Source organism: Lithobates pipiens, unplaced genomic scaffold (genome assembly GCF_037356315.1).
Source record: "Lithobates pipiens isolate NorthernLeopardFrog02 unplaced genomic scaffold, aLitPip1_a1.2 Scaffold_22, whole genome shotgun sequence".
In the NCBI taxonomy this organism is placed as follows: domain Eukaryota; kingdom Metazoa; phylum Chordata; class Amphibia; order Anura; family Ranidae; genus Lithobates; species Lithobates pipiens.
In genome coordinates, this window is record NW_027507784.1 from 6251101 (window position 1) to 6271564 (window position 20464).

The following is a 20464-nucleotide window of genomic DNA, read 5'->3' on the forward strand; positions in this document are numbered from 1 at the left end:
ATGGGACTTCCCGCCATTTTTAAAAACACCAGGGATATGGCAGCTATCTGCTGCCGTAAAAAACGGTATTCAAGGTCAAATTACTGACGTATAACAACGGCGAGTGGTTCCGAAAGTGGTTAATTAAGAGTTAACTCCTTGTGCACACAATACACTTTCCCCTGTCAGCTGCAGCTCTCTCATTCACAGATCTACCTGACAGGGAATTCAGGAGATAAGACAGCTACTCTATTACTTGTTTATTGTTGTTTTGGCTTAAAATGTTACACTAAATGCTCACTATGATTGGCTGTCATTCATAGAGGAAGGCTTCTGATTGGCTCCCAGTCATGGTATCATCTTTCTACAGACACCGGGTCCCAGCGCTGTGCACAGGAGTGAGCAGGGGAGATAAGAAACTGCAGGACGTACAGGAGACGCCTTGTGTACAGAGGGGGGGGGGGGTTTATGGATGTTTGTAAGACACCAAAGGTAGGCAACTGGGTAATTTCAATCTGAATGACAAAATGATCCCCGAATAAACAGGCTCATAGCAAAAATGTGAGAGTTATATGAAAGGATCCCATGGTATACCATTGTCAAAAAAAAAAGGTCAACCAATCACAAATCTATTTAGATGTCATTTATTATATCAGTATGATATTTATTGAAAAGCATTTCTACAATATTTGTTTTTATTCCAAGAGAATAATGTTTAGCCATAGTAATGATATTCGCCTAAACAAAAATAATCACATAAAGTTACCATCAAAATACAGTTCTGAATCATAAGATTCCCCTCAGCCATATACAGTCTATCGCCTATTGATCCCGGCTATAATTTATACATTGCAGAAACTTTTGGGCAAGTTTTTAGTCTTAAAGATGTTTCCAAATTTTTGACCTGCCTTTGTTTTTTTGTTTTTTCCTTCTTCTGGCTATGCTGGTCAGCAAAATCCTCGCACGTTCATCAATGTGTTTGTGTGGAATTTAATCGGTGTGCCAGGATCTCAGACCGTAGTAGTTCTCCTAATATTGACCATCTCGCCAAGACGTTGTGTGCAGTAGAGGATCGCGCTTTTATTTGATTATTTATAGACCCCCCTTCCCCAATATGTACAGTTACACCGATTTATAAATCTGATACCAATTCACCCCCCGATGGGTCAGTATAATACTAGTACAATAGTAACAGGAATACAATGGCGGAGATGAAAAGCTTTGCAGTTGGTACAGCAGTGCCTGGAAGACAAAAAAACAAAAATCATAATAAAAAAAAATCCATAAACATTAGATGACAGTCACCCAATCTGTACACTATTTTCCCAGTAAGACAGTATCAGAGAATGCTGTAGTGAACCCAGTAGCGGCTGGTGTTTTTTTTTTGGGGGGGGCAGCAAACACTCACCCCCCCCTTTGAGTGGCACACAACTACCCCCCGACCAGCACACAACTACGCCCCAAGTGACACACAACTACCCCCCGAGCGACACACAACTACCCCCCCCGAGCGACACACAACTACCCCCCGAGTGACACACAACTACCCCCCCCCGAGTGGCAAACAACTACCCCCCCCTCCATGGGCAGGTCCAGCACTTACCCCATTGTGGCGGGTGGCAGGCAGCATATAGCGGCTCGGATCCGAGTCCTGTCCTCCATGGCTGCTTGCAGCTTCTCCCCTCTTCCTCCTAGACATCCAATAGAAGCGCCTGTCCTTTCAGCCAAACGAGTGACCGGTGTTAAAGCCCACTTCTTGATTGACTGTGTTACAACAGCGAATATTCATTCGCTGTTGTAACACACCTGGGTGGGCTCAGAGTGCACTCTCTGTGACCCGAGCCCACCAGATGCTTCAAAAAACACAACTCCTCCGCATTGGAATCCATGCTCCATACAACACATCTGAAAGCCACCGGACGCATGGATAGGGGAGGCGACCATGAAGCTTGCCCTCTATGCTCCCTCCCCCAGTCTGTGATCATACTGCCATTGGACCTCTCACATTCTGCACTACTCCAGGCACCTCTCTCTGAGTTCACAGGATCTGGAACTACAGAGGAGGCATCAGGTACCAATGTGTGCAGACAGTACTGATTGTCAGCATGCATTGAGAACAAAACTGCAAACATTGGGGGGGGGGGGGGGGCATACATCCACCACAATGTTGATTTCCGGAGGAACCTCTATGAATTTTTCACTGAACCCTGATATTCTGCTGAACCCCCGGGTTGAGAAACCCTGCCTTAGGATGTTCTTGAGTTAAATTCCTTGTGAGAATTATTCTATATACCATCCTTAGGAAGGGGTTTCCTTAGATAAGACTCTTAGTTTGTCTCTTCGGATGAATAACACTGATCCCTCTATACAGAGGAAGAACTTCACATTTCTGAAATTCCACCTAATTTGTCAGAGTGTTTGTCAGGAGCATGTAGCGCTCCTTCTCCATCACAGCTGCAGTTCTCTTTCCAGCATCCTTGTATGGACTGTGATCCATTCTCTTTGTCAGCTTGTTCACCTGCAAGGTGCTTGATGTAGCTAGTCCCTGGGTGGAGACCAAACCTGATTTAAGCCAGCCAAGCCTGCAGTATCATACTTGTGATATTGTATTTAACACCTGCTCCAAGCTCCCTGTTTGTCTGCCATGTCTGCTAGTTTGGATTTCCTTGTTGACAACCTCGGATTGGATATCGTATATGCTTGGATTTCTTCCTGCCTTTTTACTATGGATTGACCCTGACAAGCCTCAGTGCTCACTCTGATGGTTAAGGTGTTCCTAGTGAAGCTGCTCTCCTTTAGCTGGGAAACACCAAAACACTACAAAGAAAAAAAGGAGGCTGCAAACGCCTAGTGCATTACCTTCAACACCAATGACATTTATTAAAACCGCCAAAAAAACTCAGACATGAGAGGATAAAATGTGTGTAGAACAAAAAACTCCAGTGACAGGGATATCACACTTCTACGATGGGAAAGCTGACACGTTTCGGGAGACAGATTCCCTTCCTCAGAGCTCTGAAGTGAGTTTGTCTCCCGAAACGCGTCAACTTTCCAACCATAGAAGTGTGATATCCCTGTCACTGGAGTTTTGTGTCCTACTCACATTTTATCCTCTCGTGTCCTGTGAGTATATCTTTGGCGGTTTTAATATATTTCATTGGTGTTGAAGGTAATGCACTAGGCATTTGTGCCCTCCTTTTTTCTTTGTAGTGTTATGGATTGACCCTGACTATTCTGAACCTTGCCTGCCAAATACCTGAACTGTCATTGAACTGCTCTGCCTGTCTGCCAACCACAAGTACCTGTTTACCGTGTTCAGTTTTCATTTGCTCCGTCATGGTGGCAAGGCACTATAGCATTGTGTATAAGTCCCGGGGCAAACAAATACCAATAGGCCTGCTTTCCTTATAGAAAAGGGGGCTGCTATAGGTGTAGAACATTGAAACTAGCTATAGTGCCTGTCAGGGACATGCTGGCCATAACGCAGCTGATGCTTAAGTGAAGATAAAAATGTGCATGTGTGCGCACAATCCTGCAAGTGCCCATCTTGCCAGGCACAGGCGCACTAATGCACATGCACACACGTGTTTGACCAGTAATGCTGGTGCCAAGATGGCATATGTAAGTGCATCAGTCGCACCAGCACATTGCTGTCTGATCTGCAGCTGTACCTGTGTTCTTGAACCTGATCCTGCTTACTCCTGTATTAGAACCAGCTTGCCTCTGACTGTGTGTGAATCTTCTACCCTGATCCCAGCCTGTATCTGGACTTTGCCTCTGCCTTCTACTTACCTGCCTGAACTTGTGTTGCTCTCATCTCTGTCTGTACCTTGATGACTCTTTGTCTGCTATCTATGTCTGCATCTGACCGTCTGTTACAAACCCGGCTTGTCTTGCCATGTATCATGTGTCTCTTCTGCTCTGCATGCACCTGCCTGGCTCCTCCTGGAGCATCCTCTATTGTGGGCTACCAGTCTTCCTGCACCAGCTTTTGCCACTTCCTACTGTTTCTCACTGCCACCAGCCCTGGATTTTCTGTTTCTGCCAACACCCGCTGTCTAGCTATCCAGGGCATCCTGGTGAAGCACCCGCTGCACAAACATCACAAACGTCTCTGAGCCGGGGCTGTACTATAGGCCTTCCCTCTGCTGTCAGGTACATGACAGTGCCTGACCACCTGTGTTAGGGGGTTAGCATGACAATGTTTGCAAGGAACACACCTGCCCCAGAATAGGGACACAGCTTATGTAGTTAGTCCTTTTTCTCCCAATATGTTACTCCACCAGCCAGCCAAGGGTGATCCACTTTTAATAAAATAAAATTGATTAGCTAAACCACATACAAGGAGACTAGACCAGAGCCCAATCCTGCCTCCTCCTTCAATTGACTACGGCTGCTAAACAGACCATCGCCAAAGCCTGGAAAACCCCGAATCTCCATATAGCTGAAACGAAAAATAGGGTAACCCAAGCCATGATTCATAGCAAGATTGAGGCAACAATATTGGATCGTGTCCCTCACCACTCTCGAATTTGGACTCCCTGGGCAGACAACTTTCTCCCTCCAGACTTTGGCACAAGCCTTCTTGTGCCATAAATTTAGTCCGCCCTGAAACTGAATGGTTTGATGGCCCTCTGGGCTCCCGTGTGGTCCCCGCCGACACTGACTCTCTCCCTTCCTGTCCCTTTTTTCTCTTAGAATGTCTTTCCTTCCTACTTTATCCTCCCCTCCTCTCTTTCTCTTTAGCCTATGGCTATAAATTCCCTAGTTATGTTCCTTGTGACAAGAACAAGGTCCTTAGGCTGACTATCACCCTTAGGGCCGGTTCACACAGGGGGCGACACGAGGCGACACGACTTGCCGTGCCGCGACCTGACAAATCGCCCCCGTTCTGTACAATGGAACCGTTCTGAGAGGAGCGACTCGAGTCGCTCCGACTCAGAAAAAAGGTTCCTGTACTACTTTTGGGCGACCTCGGGGCGACTTGCATTGACTTCTATACAGAAGTCATTTGCAAGTCGCCGCTGAGGTCGCGGCAGGTCGCGGCGAGGCAAGTCGTGTCGCCTCGCATCGCCCCCTGTGTGAACCGAGCCTTACCCTGCATTCTCCTCTGCCTCTGCAATTTGTTTATTGTTTTACATTGATGTTGGGTGGGGGGTTATTCTCTTTTCTACTGGATGTCCTCTTAGCGAATACACCAGTGTGTCCCCTTGTTCCAACTTAGAGTGCGCTAGTAATGTTTTTTGTATCTGGCGTTATGTGCCGCGCTCTCAGGCTTGAATACTTCTGTTTGTATCTTCTGTTCTTGTGTTGTTCACAATAAAAAATTTGAAATTAAAATAAAATTGATTAGAATATTTACTTACCTCCACCAGAAGTGAGAGCAGCTAGAAATAAAATGCAAAAAAATCAGATATTTTTCATAGCAAAAATTATGTTACTCGTTACATTTGTTCATTTGTTCTATATAATATGAAATATGTATGTGTGTGTGTGTATATATATATATATATATATATATATATATATATATATATATATATATAAATACTGTATATGCAGTGGAGCCTTATATGGCTCTCAAAGCTACTGTGCTGGGAACTACTAATATCAAGACAAATTTTAATTCATTCTATGCTCCATGTTTCTAAAAACCCGTCCACAACTCTGCCCCCAGCTACATCACTAACCTAGTCTCAAAATACCAACCAAATCATCCTCTTCGTTCCTCCCAAGACCTTCTGCTCTCTAGTTCCCTCATCACCTCCTCTCATACTCGACTCCAGGACTTCTCCCAAGCCTCTCCCATCCTTTGGAATTCCCTACCCCAATCTGTCCGACTATCTCCCAACTCTATCCACTTTTAGACGATCCCTGAAAACCCTTCTCTTAATCTTGATAAGCCTATCCTGCCTCACAACTGTATTTTCCTTTTCTCCATCAGCTCATCCCCCACAGTGATCACCTTTTGTATCACTTGACCCTCCCTCTTAGATTGTAAGCTCTAACGAGCAGGGCTCTCTGATCCCTCCTGTATTGAATTGTATTGTAACTGTACTGTTTGCCCTAACATTGTAAAGTGCTGCACAAACTGTTGGCGCTATATATATATCCTGTATAACAATAATAATAATATTGTTCTGATTGGATGCCTGATATGAGCACAGATGCTCTCAACAAGGATAAAATTTACTCCTTAGGTTATTTTGCCCACATAATTTTCACAGTTAAAGGGGTTGTAAAGGTAAATGTTTTTTCACCTTAATGCATTCTATGCATTAAGGTGAAAAAAACATCTCACAGTGCCTGCACCCCCAGCCCCCCCGTTTTACTTACCTCACCATTCAAAAGCCCCGCGCTCGTCCTCGACTTTCTCTTCATCACTCAGCCTGGCCGCTGATTGGCTGGAGTGGATGAATGGAAAGCAGCGCAGCCATTGGCTCGCGCTGCTTTCAATCACATTCACTGACGCGGAGCGCCGGGGGGCGTGGCCGCGTGAAACAGCGAGCGGCTATAGCACGGGAGCGCGCCCGCAGATGCTTCTCACCATGCGAGGGGAGCTCCCATGAATGTGAGACGTACCTGCGGGAGGAAGCAGAGACAGCCGCCGAGGGACCCCAGAAGAGCAGGTTCGGGGCCACTCTGTGCAAAACGGGCTGCACAGTGGAGGTAAGTATAACTTGTTTGCTATTTATTTATTTATTTTTACTTTACAATCCCTTTAACCTGTGAGAAAATGTCTACTTAATTTTATTGCATTTTTTTTTTTTTTATGTGTGATGTACTATGATTAAATTACAGCTAATTATTACTAAAATGTAAAGCTTAAAACCCTAAACGAACATGTTCATTTAGAATATATATTTGCAAAAGCTCAATTCTGGCACTCTAAATTTCTAATTATGGGTCAACCTTGGTGACAAAACCCCAATTGGACTATTAGCCCTTGTACACGCGGGTCGGACATTCCGACAACAAAATCCGTCGGATTTTTTCTGGTGTTGCATACTGGGGGGTCGGACAAAGTTGTCGGAAAATCCGATCGTTCAGAACGTGGTGACATTTGTTCATTACGATGGGACTACGTTCAGGCTAGTAGCCAATAGCTTTGGTCTCGTAATTTGATCTGAGCATGCGTGGCACTTTGTCAGATCGGAATTCTCTACAAACAATCGGACAAAGTCCTATCGGATCATGTTGTCGGACAATTTTATATCCAGTTCTGAGCTTACTGCCCATTCTTCAAATTCACTCCTTTAGTGCTGCCCAACTTTGTTAACTGAACCTAAAACCTAATTTCACTAACCATCAAGCTCTTGTGATCTGGTATTAGCCCTTGTACACACGGTCGGACATTCCGACAACCAAATCCGTCGGATTTTGTCCAACGGATTTTGTCCGAAACTGTTCCATACACACGGTCGGACAAAGTTGTCGGAAAATCTGATCGTTCAGAATGTGATGACGTAATTTCGTTACGACGGGACTACGTTCAGGCTAGTAGCCAATAGTTTTGATGTAGGAATTTGATCTGAGCATGCATGGCACTTTGTGCGATCGGAAATTCTCTACACATGATCGGAGTATGTCCGATCGGAGCATTTTGTCAGAAAATTTTACCAACAAGTTGGAAAACTTGGTCCGTCGGATACTCCAACGGAAACAGTCCGATGGAGACCACACACAGTCGGAATATCCAACAAAACGGTCCGATCGGACACATTCCGTCGGAATCTCCGACCGTGTGTACAAGGGCTTAGACATGTGTCAGTACCCCCCACTGGACTATTCCTTTGCATGTACAGTCAAACCTTGGATTGGGAGTAACTTGGTCTGCAAGTGTTGTGCAAGACAAGCACATTTTTTAAATAAATTTTGACTTGATATACAAGCGATGTCTTGATATACAAGTAGCGTCATGTCACAACTGAGTATAAAAGAGAAGAGAGGCGCTTCTTATGCCCCGTACACAGGGTCAGATTTTCCGATGGAAAATGTTTGCTGGGAGCTTGTCGTCGGAAATTCCAACCGTGTGTAGGCTCCATCAAACTATTTTCCATCTGAATTTCTGGCGCACAAAATTTGAGATCTGGATCTCAAATTTTCCCGACAACAAAATCCGTTGTTGGAAATTCCGATCGCGCGTACACGATTCCGACGCACAGAGTTCCACGCATGCTCGGAATCAAGCAGAAGAGCCGCAACAGGCTATTGAACTTCAATTTTCTCGGAACTTCGTACGTGTTGTACGTCACCGCGTTCTTGACCTTCGGGAATTTTCGTCAAGATTTGTGTGACCGCGTGCATGCGAGACAAGTTCGAGCCAACATCCGTCGGGGGAAAAGAACATGGATTTTGTTGTCAGAAAATCCTATCATGTGTACAGGGCATAAGTGCAGCAATATGGTTACATTTAATGAAGGAACAACTCACATGGATGATAAATAAACCTGACACATCTAAGTACGCAGGCGTCCGGGGAAAGATGTTCACATAGACCGTCCTCCAGTCCACCACAGTCGCCTTTGACGTCATCCCTTCCACTTTGCACTCCACGACCAATTCAAACCTCGCTTTCATAACGCTCTACTGCAGGGTAGTCTTCCTGGTCACGATTGCAGACTGATAGCGGTGAGAGCTGGCGGTGTGGGGGGCGGTCTATGTGGACAGCTTTACCCCGGATGCCTGCACACTTAGATGTGCCAGGTTTATTTATCAACCATGTGAGTTACTAAATGCTGTATACTTAGATGGGCCTGTTTTAATCACCAACCATGTGAGTTGCTAAATGTCGTACCTTCATTAAATGTAACCCTATTGCTACACTTTGCCCTTGTACACACGATCGGAGATTCCGACAGAATGTGTCCGATCGGAGCATTTTGTCGGATATTACGACTGTGTGTGGTCTCCATCGGACTGTTTCCGTCGGAATATCCATCTGACCAAATTTTCCAACTTGCCGGAAATATTTTCCAACAAAATGGTCCGATCGGACATACTCTGATCATGTATAGAGAATTCCGATCAGACAAAATGCCACGCATGCTCAGATCAAATTCCTACATCAAAGCTATTGGCTACTAGCCTGAACGTAGTCCCGTCGTAACGAAATAACGTCATCACGTTCTGAACGATCGGATTTTCCGACAACTTCGTCCGACTGTGTGTATTCAACAGTTTTCGGACAAAATCCGACGGATTTGGTTGTCGGAATCTCTGATTGTGTATACAAGGGCTAAGAGGCTCCTCTCTTCTCTTTTATACTCTGGAGCTCCTGCTGGATTTTGCTTCTATTGCCCTTGTGGAGGCTTCCATTTGTAGATGGACATTTTATGGTTACACAACCTATCACATTGCTATAATCTTTTTATATGGACTATAAACTGAAGGACCTAGGAATACATGGTTGTGGAACGAATCATCTGAGTTTCCATTATTTCTTATGGGGAAATTTGCTTTGATATACAAGTTCTTTGGATTACAAGCATGTTTCTGGAATGAATGATGCTCACCATCCAAGGTTTTTAATGTACCACTTTTAATGTGGTTTCTATGACTCATATTTGACCCACTGGGGGTTTCGGGCCCCCACTTCTCTCTGTTTTTCCATCATCCTCATGTCTGTTCTCTCTCTGTTTTTCCTCCCTCTATTTCTCCCACTTTCCTCTTCTCACCCTTTCAGACTCCATCTACAAAACTTGCAGTCATGGTTGTACCATGTATGCTTGCCTCACATTAAGAGAACATGCAGATTTGTACCCTCTTTTTGAGTTTATGGATATGTTTTACTTTGCAAGATTACTGTTGGTTTTACAATTTTTTTTGGTCTATGTATGCAAAATGTTTCAATAATGACCCAATGAACCAAAAATGTCAAGCTTACCTACAGTAAACGACTCAGCAACTGAAAGTAAAATAAAGACACACATTATTATTATTATTATTATTATTATTATTATTATTATTTAATTGTACTTGTATTTTTATAAATTTAAAGATTTACTGTAACTATACATATATATATATATATATATATATATATATATATACACACACACACATATATATATATATATATATATATATATATATATATATATATATATATATATACAGTGGTGTGAAAAAGTGTTTTCCCCCTTCCTTATTTCCTGTTCCTTTGCATGTTTGTCACACTTAAGTGTTTCGGAACATCAAACCAATTTAAACAATAGTCAAGGACAACACAAGTAAACACAAAATGCAATTTGTAAATGAAGGTGTTTATTATTAAAGGTGAAAAAAAATCCAAACCATCATGGCCCTGTGTGAAAAAGTGATTGCCCCCCTTGTTAAAACATACTATAACTGTGGTTGTCCACACCTGAGTTCAATTTCTCTAGCCACACCCAGGCCTGATTATTGCCACACCTGTTCACAATCAAGGCATCACTTAAATAGGAGCTGCTTGACACAGTAAGGTCCACCAGAAGATCCTTAAAAGCTACACATCATGCCGAGACCCAAAGAAATTCAGGAACAATTGAGAAAGAAAGGAATTGAGATCTATCAGTCTGGAAAGGGTTATAAAGCCATTTCCAAAGCTTTGGGAATCCAGCGAACCACAGTGAGAGCCATTATCCACAAATGGCGAAGACATGGAACAGTGGTGAACCTTCCCAGGAGTGGCCGGCCGCCCAAAATTACCCCAAGAGCGCAGCGACGACTCATCCAAGAGGTCACAAAAGACCCCACAACAACGTCCAAGGAACTGCAGGCCTCACTTGCCTCAGTTAAGGTCAGCGTTCATGCCTCCACCATCAGGAAAAGACTGGGCAAAAATGGCCTGCATGGCAGAGTTCCAAGGAGAAAAAAAGAACATCAAAGCTCGTCTCAATTTCTCCACAACACATCTTGATGATCCCCAAGACTTTTGGGACAACATTCTGTGGACCGATGAGACAAAAGTGGAACTCTTTGGAAGGTGTGTGTCCAAGTATATCTGGCGTAGAAGGAACACTGCATTTCATAAAAAGAACATTATACCAACAGTAAAATATGGTGGTGGTAGTGTGATGGTCTGGGGCTGTTTTGCTGCTTCAGGACCTGGAAGACTTGCCGTGATAAAAGGAACTATGAATTCTGCTGTCTACCAAGAGATCCTAAAGAAGAATGTCCGACCATCTGTTTGTGTACTCAAGCTGAAACGAACTTGGGTTCTGCAGCAGGACAATGATCCTAAACACACCAGCAAGTCCACCACCGAATGGCTGAAGAAAAACAAAATGAAGACTTTGGAGTGGCCTAGCCAAAGTCCTGACCTGAATCCTATTGAGATGTTGTGGTATGACCTTAAAAAGGCCGTTCATGCTCGAAAACCCTCTAATGTAACTGAATTAGGACAATTCTGCAAAGATGAGTGGGCCAAAATTCCTCCAGGACACTGTAAAAGCCTCATTGCACGTTATCGCAAACGCTTGGTTGCAGTTGTTGCTGCTAAGGGTGGCCCAACCACTTATTAGGTTTAGGGGGCAATCACTTTTTCACACAGGGCCATGATGGTTTGGATTTTTTTTCACCTTTAATAATAAACACCTTCATTTACAAATTGCATTTTGTGTTTACTTGTGTTGTCCTTGACTATTGTTTAAATTGGTTTGATGTTCCGAAACACTTAAGTGTGACAAACATGCAAAGGAACAGGAAATGAGGAAGGGGGCAAACACTTTTTCACACCACTGTATATATATATATATTATTATTATTTTTTTTTTTTTCGTGTCAATTACTTTTAGTTTATCAGAATATACCGTACCAGCTACTAAAGTTAAGCCTAGGCATTATGTCCAATTTTCTACAAACAAAGGAAGAGATATAAAAGGAAAAAGAGAATAGCACATCATTACTTCTGCATAAACTTTCAGCAAGTTATTTTTTTTTACCTTAATGCGGCGTACACGCGATCGGAATTCCGGCCAGAAAAAGACCGATGAGAGCTTTTCATCGAAAAATGCGACCGTGTGTACGCTCCATCGGAATTTAGCTGTCCGAATTTCCGCCAGCCAAAAATTGATAGCATGTTCTCAATTTTCCCGAAGGAAAAACTTTCTATCGGTAATTCCGATCGTGTGTAATGCAATTCCGACACGCCAAAAATCACGCATGCTCAGATTCAACTACCAGACAGAAGCTATTGGCTACTGGCTATTGAACTTCCTTTTTCTAGTCACGTCGTACGTGTTGTACGTCACCGTGTTATAAATGATCGGAATTTGATGTGACCCGTGTGTAGGGAAGACAGCTTGAGCCGAATTCCATTGGAATTCCATCGGGAAAACCATCAGAGCTTTTTCCGACGAGAATTCCGATCGTGTGTACGCGGCATAAGTCGTATTTTAATTAGACATGTGCAAAAGGAAAAAATTTGTTTAGTTTCGTTTCGTTTTAATTCGTTAATTCATTAATTTCGTTTAGTTATATTCGTTAACTTCCTTAAATTCGTTTTCGGATTTCGTTTAGTTTTCTACCGAATTCGAAAAATCGGCCACATTCGAAAATATTTCAACCAAATTCGAAAATATTTCTATCGGATTCGAAATGATTTCAACATGATTCGACATTATTTCAACCACATTCGAAAATATTTTGTGACCCAACTTTAGGGCCATCTATCTCGGGGTCACTTGGTGCTAGAAACTCCAAATTTGGAAATGTTGTATTGATAGTAATATTGTGTTTGCATACCAAATTTGGGGTTTCTAGCTATAAGTGACCCCGAGATATGTGGCCCCAAAATCGGGTCGCAAAATGTTATTAGTTAATAGAGCAGAGAATAACATTTTGCGACCCTATTTTGGGGCCACATATCTGGGGGTCACTTATAGCTAGAAACCCCAAATCTGGTATGCAAACACAATAATACTAGCACTATAACATATCCAAATTTGAAGTGTCTAGCACCAAGTGACCCCGAGATACATGGCCCTAAATTCGGGTCACAAAATATTTTCGAATGCGGTTGAAATAATGTCGAATCATGTTGAAATCATTTCGAATGCAGTTGAAATAATGTCAAATCATGTTGAATTCATTCAAATTCATTCGTTATATTTCTTTCGTATTCGTTGTAATTTGTTATTTTTTTATTCGGACATTCGGATGCATCCGAATGTCCGAAAGATGCAAAATTCGGCCGAATTTCGATTCGTTACGAAACGAATTGCACAAGCCTAATTTTAATCTGTTGAACGACTTTCTAGAAATATACAGTTCATCACATTTTAATGTGAACATAGAGCAGTTTGCTGAGATAAAATAAGATATACAGTAATTTGTGGATTGAAAAGGGGGAGAAAAATGCCTGACTTCCCTGTAGAAGATCTCCTCATGGGTTAAGACTGATAACTCACAGACCTCCCCTGCAGAGGCGATGGGGGCAGCACAGTGGCTAAGTGGTTAACACTTTTGCTTAGCGGCCCTAGGGTCATTGTGTGGAGTTTGCATGTTCTCCCTGCGTGGGTTTCCTCCGGGTACTCCAGTTTCTTCCTATACTCCAAAGACATGCTGGGAGGTTAATTGTCTCCTGTATAAATTGCCCCCATATGTGTATGTATCCATGTGAGTTAGGGACCTTAAATGGTACGCTCCTTGAGGGTTAGGGGCTCATGGGAAGGTACAATGTATATGTAAAGTGCTACATAAATTGAGGGTTTTAGAAGTACCTGCAATGAATAAATAAATAATAGTAACTATAATGGACACCTTGAGAGTGAGGTCCTTGGCAGGTTCTAAGGGCAGCTACTGAAGGGCCAAAAGAACCCATGGAGAAACAGTGGAGGAGGGGAGATATGTGTGAGACAACCTGGTCTAAAGCGTTACATAGAGAGTGAGAAGCTAATGGCCTTCGAAACACTACAGCCAATGCTGAGAATTGCCCTTTAATCATATCCATGATCCAGAGCAGACTGGAGGAAGGGCAGAAGGAGTCCAATAAAGTATCTCTTATGTCGCGTACACACGACCAGGCTTTTTGACGGACTAGGTCCGACGGAACGAATCAGTCGGATATTACGATCGTGGATGGGCTCCAGCTGACTTTTTTTTTTTCCCCAAAAGTCAGACGGACCTAAAAATAAAACATGTTTCAAATCTTTCCGAAGGACTCAAGTCCGGTAGAAAAATCCGTTTGTCTGTATTGTCTGAAAACTGACGCTAGGGCAGCTATTGGCTACTGGCTATGAACTTCCTTGTTCTAGTCCGGTCGTACGTCATCACGTTTCAATCCATTGGACTTTGGTGTGCTTGTGTGTTGCCAAGTACGTTCATTCAGAAAGTCCATTGGAACTCCGACAAAAGTCAGTTGGGAAGACCGTTGGACCTAGTCCCTTGAAAAGTCCGGTCGCGTGTACGCGGGATTAGGGGAAATTTCTTTGGCTTGCACCAACCAAAATAGTATTTCCTGATGACTGTGAATGTTCACAGGCTTTTCACGTTCTAGATGTGGAATGGTATACAAGGCTGGAATATACAGTTCTGGCCATGTGAGAATCAAGTTTGTGCTGGAGACCATGCTGAACCGACTGGATCAGTCACTGGTCATGGGTGGGTTGTTGTGATGGTAATGAAACCTCTTGGGGTTTGGGCTGCTGCCTTTTTTTTTCCATGGCCTTATGGTTATTTCCACATGCAGACTTGGAAAAGTAGGAAGAGGGGAGCACCTGGTGTCCAAAAGAATGTGGATTTGAAAGTAGGTTAAAAGGTATTGTAATATCGACAAGTATATCAAAGCCATGCGGTTTGGGGGAAAGGACTCCCCCCCTTCCTTGGGGCTATTGAACAAACATAAGACTGGGATGCCATTACAGTTCATGTGCATGTAAAGGCATGTGTTCCAATACTTTTGACAATATTGTATTTGTATAGGCTACACCAGCTATTTCCAAAAATATTCTTTATTAGAAATAAGTCTTACCTTTCTGCTTTATAGGTCCAAGAGTCATATTTTTCACATCATTATTGCCCAGCGGAGAAGCTCTCATTGAAGGACAACTCTAAAAATCAGAAAATGGGTCATCAAACTGTTACCCAGGGCCAGAAACAATAATAGTTTTACATTACTATATACATAGCAAAGAGTTCAACTTTTCAGTTTTGTTGCTTGTGATTATAAATAGTTTTTCCAACTTTTTGAAAGAAAGAGCCTTCATTTTCATTTTACATCTAATTCCACAAAATGTCCACAGCCAGAAGTCCTCTATGAACCCGTGACATTGAGTGGGTGGAACCTGATGCTGAAGGTGAGACACTAGTTCCCCATCAGGTCCTCTCTCTTCTTGTAATTGACAACTCTCAAATATTGCCTCCCCCCTCCATCGTGACTGAGATATGGGGTACATATATAAAAACCTCAAACTAAAACCCATTGCTGTAAATCCACCAACAAATACAATTCCAGCTGCCTGCCAAAAATAAAATAGACAACCTGACTCACTGGACCAATCCCACTATTACCACTAGCCGAACGACGGCTCCCCAAACTGTCATCAGCTATACAAGGGAGGAGGCGGGGATAGTGGAGACATCATTGCCTATACAGTAATAATGTAATACCTCCGATCTCCACCCATTTCCTTTCATGGATGGGGATTCCTGGCCATGTTAGTGAATGGACCAGGTGACATAAGTGTAAGCCCACGTACACACGGTCGGAGATTTTGCCAACCAAATCCGTCGGATTTTGCCCGTCGGATTTAGTCCGACGGATTGTGTCCGAAACTGTTGCATACACACGGTCGGGCCAAGTTGGCGAAAAATCTGATCTTTCAGAACGTGATGACATAATTTCGTTACGATGGGACTACATTCAGGCTAGTAGCCAATAGCTTTGATGTAGGAATTTGATCTGAGCATGCGTTGCACTTGGTCCGATGAAAATTCTCTACACATGATCGGATTAGGTCCGTCCGGCCCAGTTGGTCGGGAAATATTTCCAACATGTTGGAAAATTGGGTCGGACGGAGATTTGGACGGAATCAGTCCGATGCATATCACACACAGTCGGATTATCTGACGACACGATCCGATAAGACGCATTCCGACAGATTCTCCGACCGTGTGTACAAGGGCTAAGGCTGGGTTCACAATGCCATATGGAGCGGCTCACATCAGGGGTTCCGGTGCATACACGTTCACCGTTTCAGGTCTGATTTTGGTCTGAATTTTTGGCTGAATTTGGACCTGAAACGGACCTGCTAGACGCACTGGACTCCTGTGCAATTCGCTCTGGACAAAGAGAAAACGTGCCAATAAAAGAATCTGCTCTGAAGCCACTCCAGAGATGTGTGAACCGGTTCCACTGAGAGCTCACAATCTCCTGACACGCGAATTGGATATGGGGAAACCTAGAGCCAATTCTCCGTAGTGCGAATCCAGCCTTAAGGACACGGCAGGTGCAAGTGCCCGCTGCTTCCCTAGTAACCATTGGCAGCCAGCAGCTGTCACATTTGTCCACACGGAACACCTTGAAGATCTAGCTTTCAGATGAATGTCCAAAGAGCCAACAATGAGCTCAATTCTAAAAGGGACCCCCAGATAGTCAACCCTTTTACAATCAGCTGCTGGCTAGGGAATTATAGATGGTTGCGGAATTAGGTTGGAGTTGCATCGTTGGTTGTTATTATGCAAGAAGCCACCAGCATGTTAGCAACCAACAAGGGAGGTCGGATACAATGCAATGCAGGGGCGTTGCTAGAGCAGGGGCTTCAGCCCGAAGACCAAGACCGAGTCCGACGGGGAGGTAAGCTCACCTGCTGGTTGCTGCCCATCAATGCTGCTCACTAAAAACTGACCTACCTGACCCACACTGACCATTACACTGACCTACCTGACACAATTTGACCTACCTGACACACTTAAACCTACCTGACTTACACTGACCTACCTGATGCACATTAACCATTACATTGATTAACCCACACTGACCTACCTATTGCACACTGACCATTACACTGACTAACCCACACTGACCTACCTGACCCACACTGATCTTACCTGACACACACTGACCTACCTGACATACACTGACCTACCTGACAACATACACTGACCTACCTGACAACATACACTGACCTACACTGCCACTGACATGCACTGACCATTACACTGACCCAGACCCACACTGACCTACCTGACACACACTGACATGCACTGACCTAGTTGACCCATTACATGTGATGTTAGACTCCAGGTAACCGTGACCTCTGGCTCCACCTGGAGCTCAGCCATAGTGTGCGGCATCAGCGCACCCATCCCAGGAGACAGCAGGCAGCCAGAGAGCTGCCCGCCCGAGCTCCAAGTGGGGACCTTCTCAGTGAGGCAGCCACATTGTAATTCCCGCCTTCTGGAGCCTGCAGCGCCTATGATGGGCATAACACATCCTGCGGTCCCGGCATTGTCCATGTCCATCATAGGCGCTACAGGCTCCAGAAGGTGGTACCTGCTATGTCACTTGGCCATGCTCCAAGTCAAGGGCTAATAATACATTTGTGAATGCCCGACACCCGGGGCTTTTTGGGGGCCCACTAGGGGCACCAGCCCCCCATTAGCACCCCCTCCCGACGCCACTGCTACAATGATAATACTGTTGCCTAAAATTGTATGACTTTGTGTAGCAAGGTTCACCGTAAGTTATTTAGTTGGTCTGTTCAGCATCTAATATCGAATCTCATCTTCATGTACCTCCAACTTTTCACCCAAACCCTAACCCCTTGCCACCTGAAAAAAAAAATATTAAAAGTCAGCAGCTACAAATACCGCAGCTGCTGACTTTTAATAAATGGACACTTACCAGTTCCAGGGTCCAGCGATGTCGGCAGCAGATGACGAGCAATCGCCCATCTCTCGGCTGCCCCCGCTGCCATCCTCTGTCAGGGAATCGGGAAGTGAAGCGTTGCGGCTTCAATGCCCGGTTCCCTACTGCGCATGCAAGAGCAGTGCTGCACGTCTTCACTGGTCCCTGCTGTGTCCTGGGAACTGTGTGTTTCCCACAACACAATGGGGGGGGGGGGTGGGGCATCTGTGGCTAGCTATTCCCAGAAATGGGTGCAGATACCTGGATTATACAGGTATCTGCACCGCCCTCCCCCCTGAAAGGTGCCAATTGTGGCACCGGAGGGGGGGGCGGAGAATCCGATGAGTGGAACTTCCACTTGAGTGTGGAGGTCCGCTTTAACTGTTAATTCTTTTCTCGCAGATGTTCTGGATATATCCTTCAGCTATTCAAACAAATTCAAATTCTGAGGGTTTCTACATCCAAAGGTATGAGAGAAATTCTTATGCCCCGTACACACGTTCGGAATTCTCAGATGAAAAAGCTATGATGGTTTTTCCCGACAGAATTCCGCTCAAACTTGGCTTGCATACACACGGTCATACAAACGTTTGCTGCATTTTTGACCGTCAAGAACGCCGGTGATGTACAACATTAAGACGAGTCGAGAATATGAAGTTCATTGCTTCCGAGCATGCGTCCAATTGTTTCTGAGCATGCGTAGGAATTTTGCCCGCCGGAATTGCTACAGACGATTGGGATTTTCCGATCAAAACTTTTTCCGTCTGAAAAATTGAGAACCTGCTCTCAATCATTTGCTGGCGGAAATTCAGCCAGCAAAATTCCGATGGAGTATACACCCGGTCGTATTTTCCAATGAAAAGCTCTCATTGGTCGTTTGCTGCCTGAATTTCCGATCGTGTGTACGCGGCATTAATGTATTTTTTAATCTTCAAAAAGATCCTCGGTGTTATGTAAATCAGACCATTTTTACAGTGCAATTAAAAAGCCGAATTTTATTAGACATATCAGTTAGTTAATGATGTATATTGTTCAAATCTCTTTTAGAGGAGCAAATTAATGTTACCAATTTAGAGTATTTTACAAATAGTGAATAGCTTACATTTAAAAAAAATACATCATGTATCTATTTATTATGAAGGCATTCATTTATAATACAATTGACTAAATACCTAAGTAATAAACATTGCAATAAATTATAAATTCATTGTAAATGTATGTGCCATTATTTTCTATACAAATTTTAAAATGCACATTTACATTTTTAATGGAGAATTTTATCTTTCCTTTTTCTAAAATTTTTTTCATTAGTTTATCAAAGGCAATGATTATATTTAATACAAAAAGGATAAACCAACAGAAGAACTTACTCTAATTATTCCAATTATTATTATAATAATAATAATAATAATTATTATTATTATTATTATTATGCTATAAAGCTGTCACACAAAATATAATGCTGCTTGGAAAAAACAGAGCCAATCCTCTGCATCAGAGGAGCTTACACTCTACTATCCCCACCACTAATGTATACACAATAATAATGACAGCTTAACCGCTTGAGATCCGCACTATAGCCGAATGACAGCTACAGCGCGGACCTGCTGTGGCGGGACTACGTCTATTGACGTCGTCCCGAGCACGAGCGGCCTGCGCGCCCCCTGAGGGGCGCGCGCGGCGCGCTCTGTGATCAGCGAGTCTATGAGACTCGCCTGATCACGGATCGGAGCAAGGGGTCGATCCCGACCCCTTACCACGTGATCAGCTGTCAGCCTGCGGCCGTGAGAGGGACTTCAGTGCCAATCACGGCCAAGTCATCAGTGCCCACCTGCCCCCGCCAGTGCAACCTACTTATAGTAAAAGTGCCACCCATCAGTACCACCCCTTAGTGCCACCCATTAGTGCCCATAGCGCCACCCATCAGTGCCCATAGTGCCACCTATCAGTGCCCACAATCTGCCTCAACAACAGTGCTGCACCTCATATGCCACATATCTGTGCCCATCAGTGTCATCTACCAGTGCCCATCAGTGCCGCCCAACAGTGCCCAGCAGTGCCGCCTATCAGTGCACATCAGTCCCATCTATCAGTGGTACCTATCCGTGCCCATCCGTGCCACCCATCCGTGCCACTTATCCATGCCATCTTATCTGTGCCCATCTTTGCCCATCAGTGCCACCTTATCTGTGCCCATCAGTGCTGCCTTATCTGTGCCTATCAGTACCGCCTTATCTGTGCCTATCGGTGCCACCTTAACCGTGCCTATCAGTGCCCACCAGTGCATCCTATCAGTGCCCACAAGTGCCACCTCATCAGCGCATTTCAATGAAGGAGAAAAATGACCTGTTTGCAACATTTTATAACAAACTATTAAACATGATTTTTTTTTTTTGCATCTTTTTTTGTTTGTTTAGCAAAAAATAAAACTCCGAGCTGTAACTAAATACCACCAAAAGAAACTCTATTTGTGGGGAAAAAAATGATAAAAATTTCATTTGGGTACAGTGTTGTATGACCGCGCAATTGTCATTCAAAGTGCATCAGCGCTGAAAGCTGAAAATTGGTCTGGGCAGGAGGGGGGTTTAAGTGCCCAGTAAGCAAATGGTTAATGTGTTTATTACACAAAAAAAAATTCTGTTCCTTTAAAGGTTG

The 20464-nt window shown here is 43.9% G+C and overlaps 1 protein-coding gene across 1 annotated transcript in view; it reads right to left on the bottom strand.

The window, feature by feature from the left end:
• Positions 1–607: 607 nt before the first annotated feature.
• Positions 608–20464, bottom strand: part of LOC144000342 (uromodulin-like) — a 103742-nt gene continuing 83885 nt past the window's right edge. The window contains exons 16-19 of the mRNA XM_077494133.1: positions 14933–15011; positions 9866–9886; positions 5346–5366; positions 608–1221 (exon numbers count right to left, since the gene is read on the bottom strand). Of these exons, the coding sequence (XP_077350259.1) occupies positions 1157–1221; positions 5346–5366; positions 9866–9886; positions 14933–15011 (186 nt within the window). The 3' untranslated portion in view covers positions 608–1156. The remainder of the gene's footprint in view (positions 1222–5345; positions 5367–9865; positions 9887–14932; positions 15012–20464) is intronic.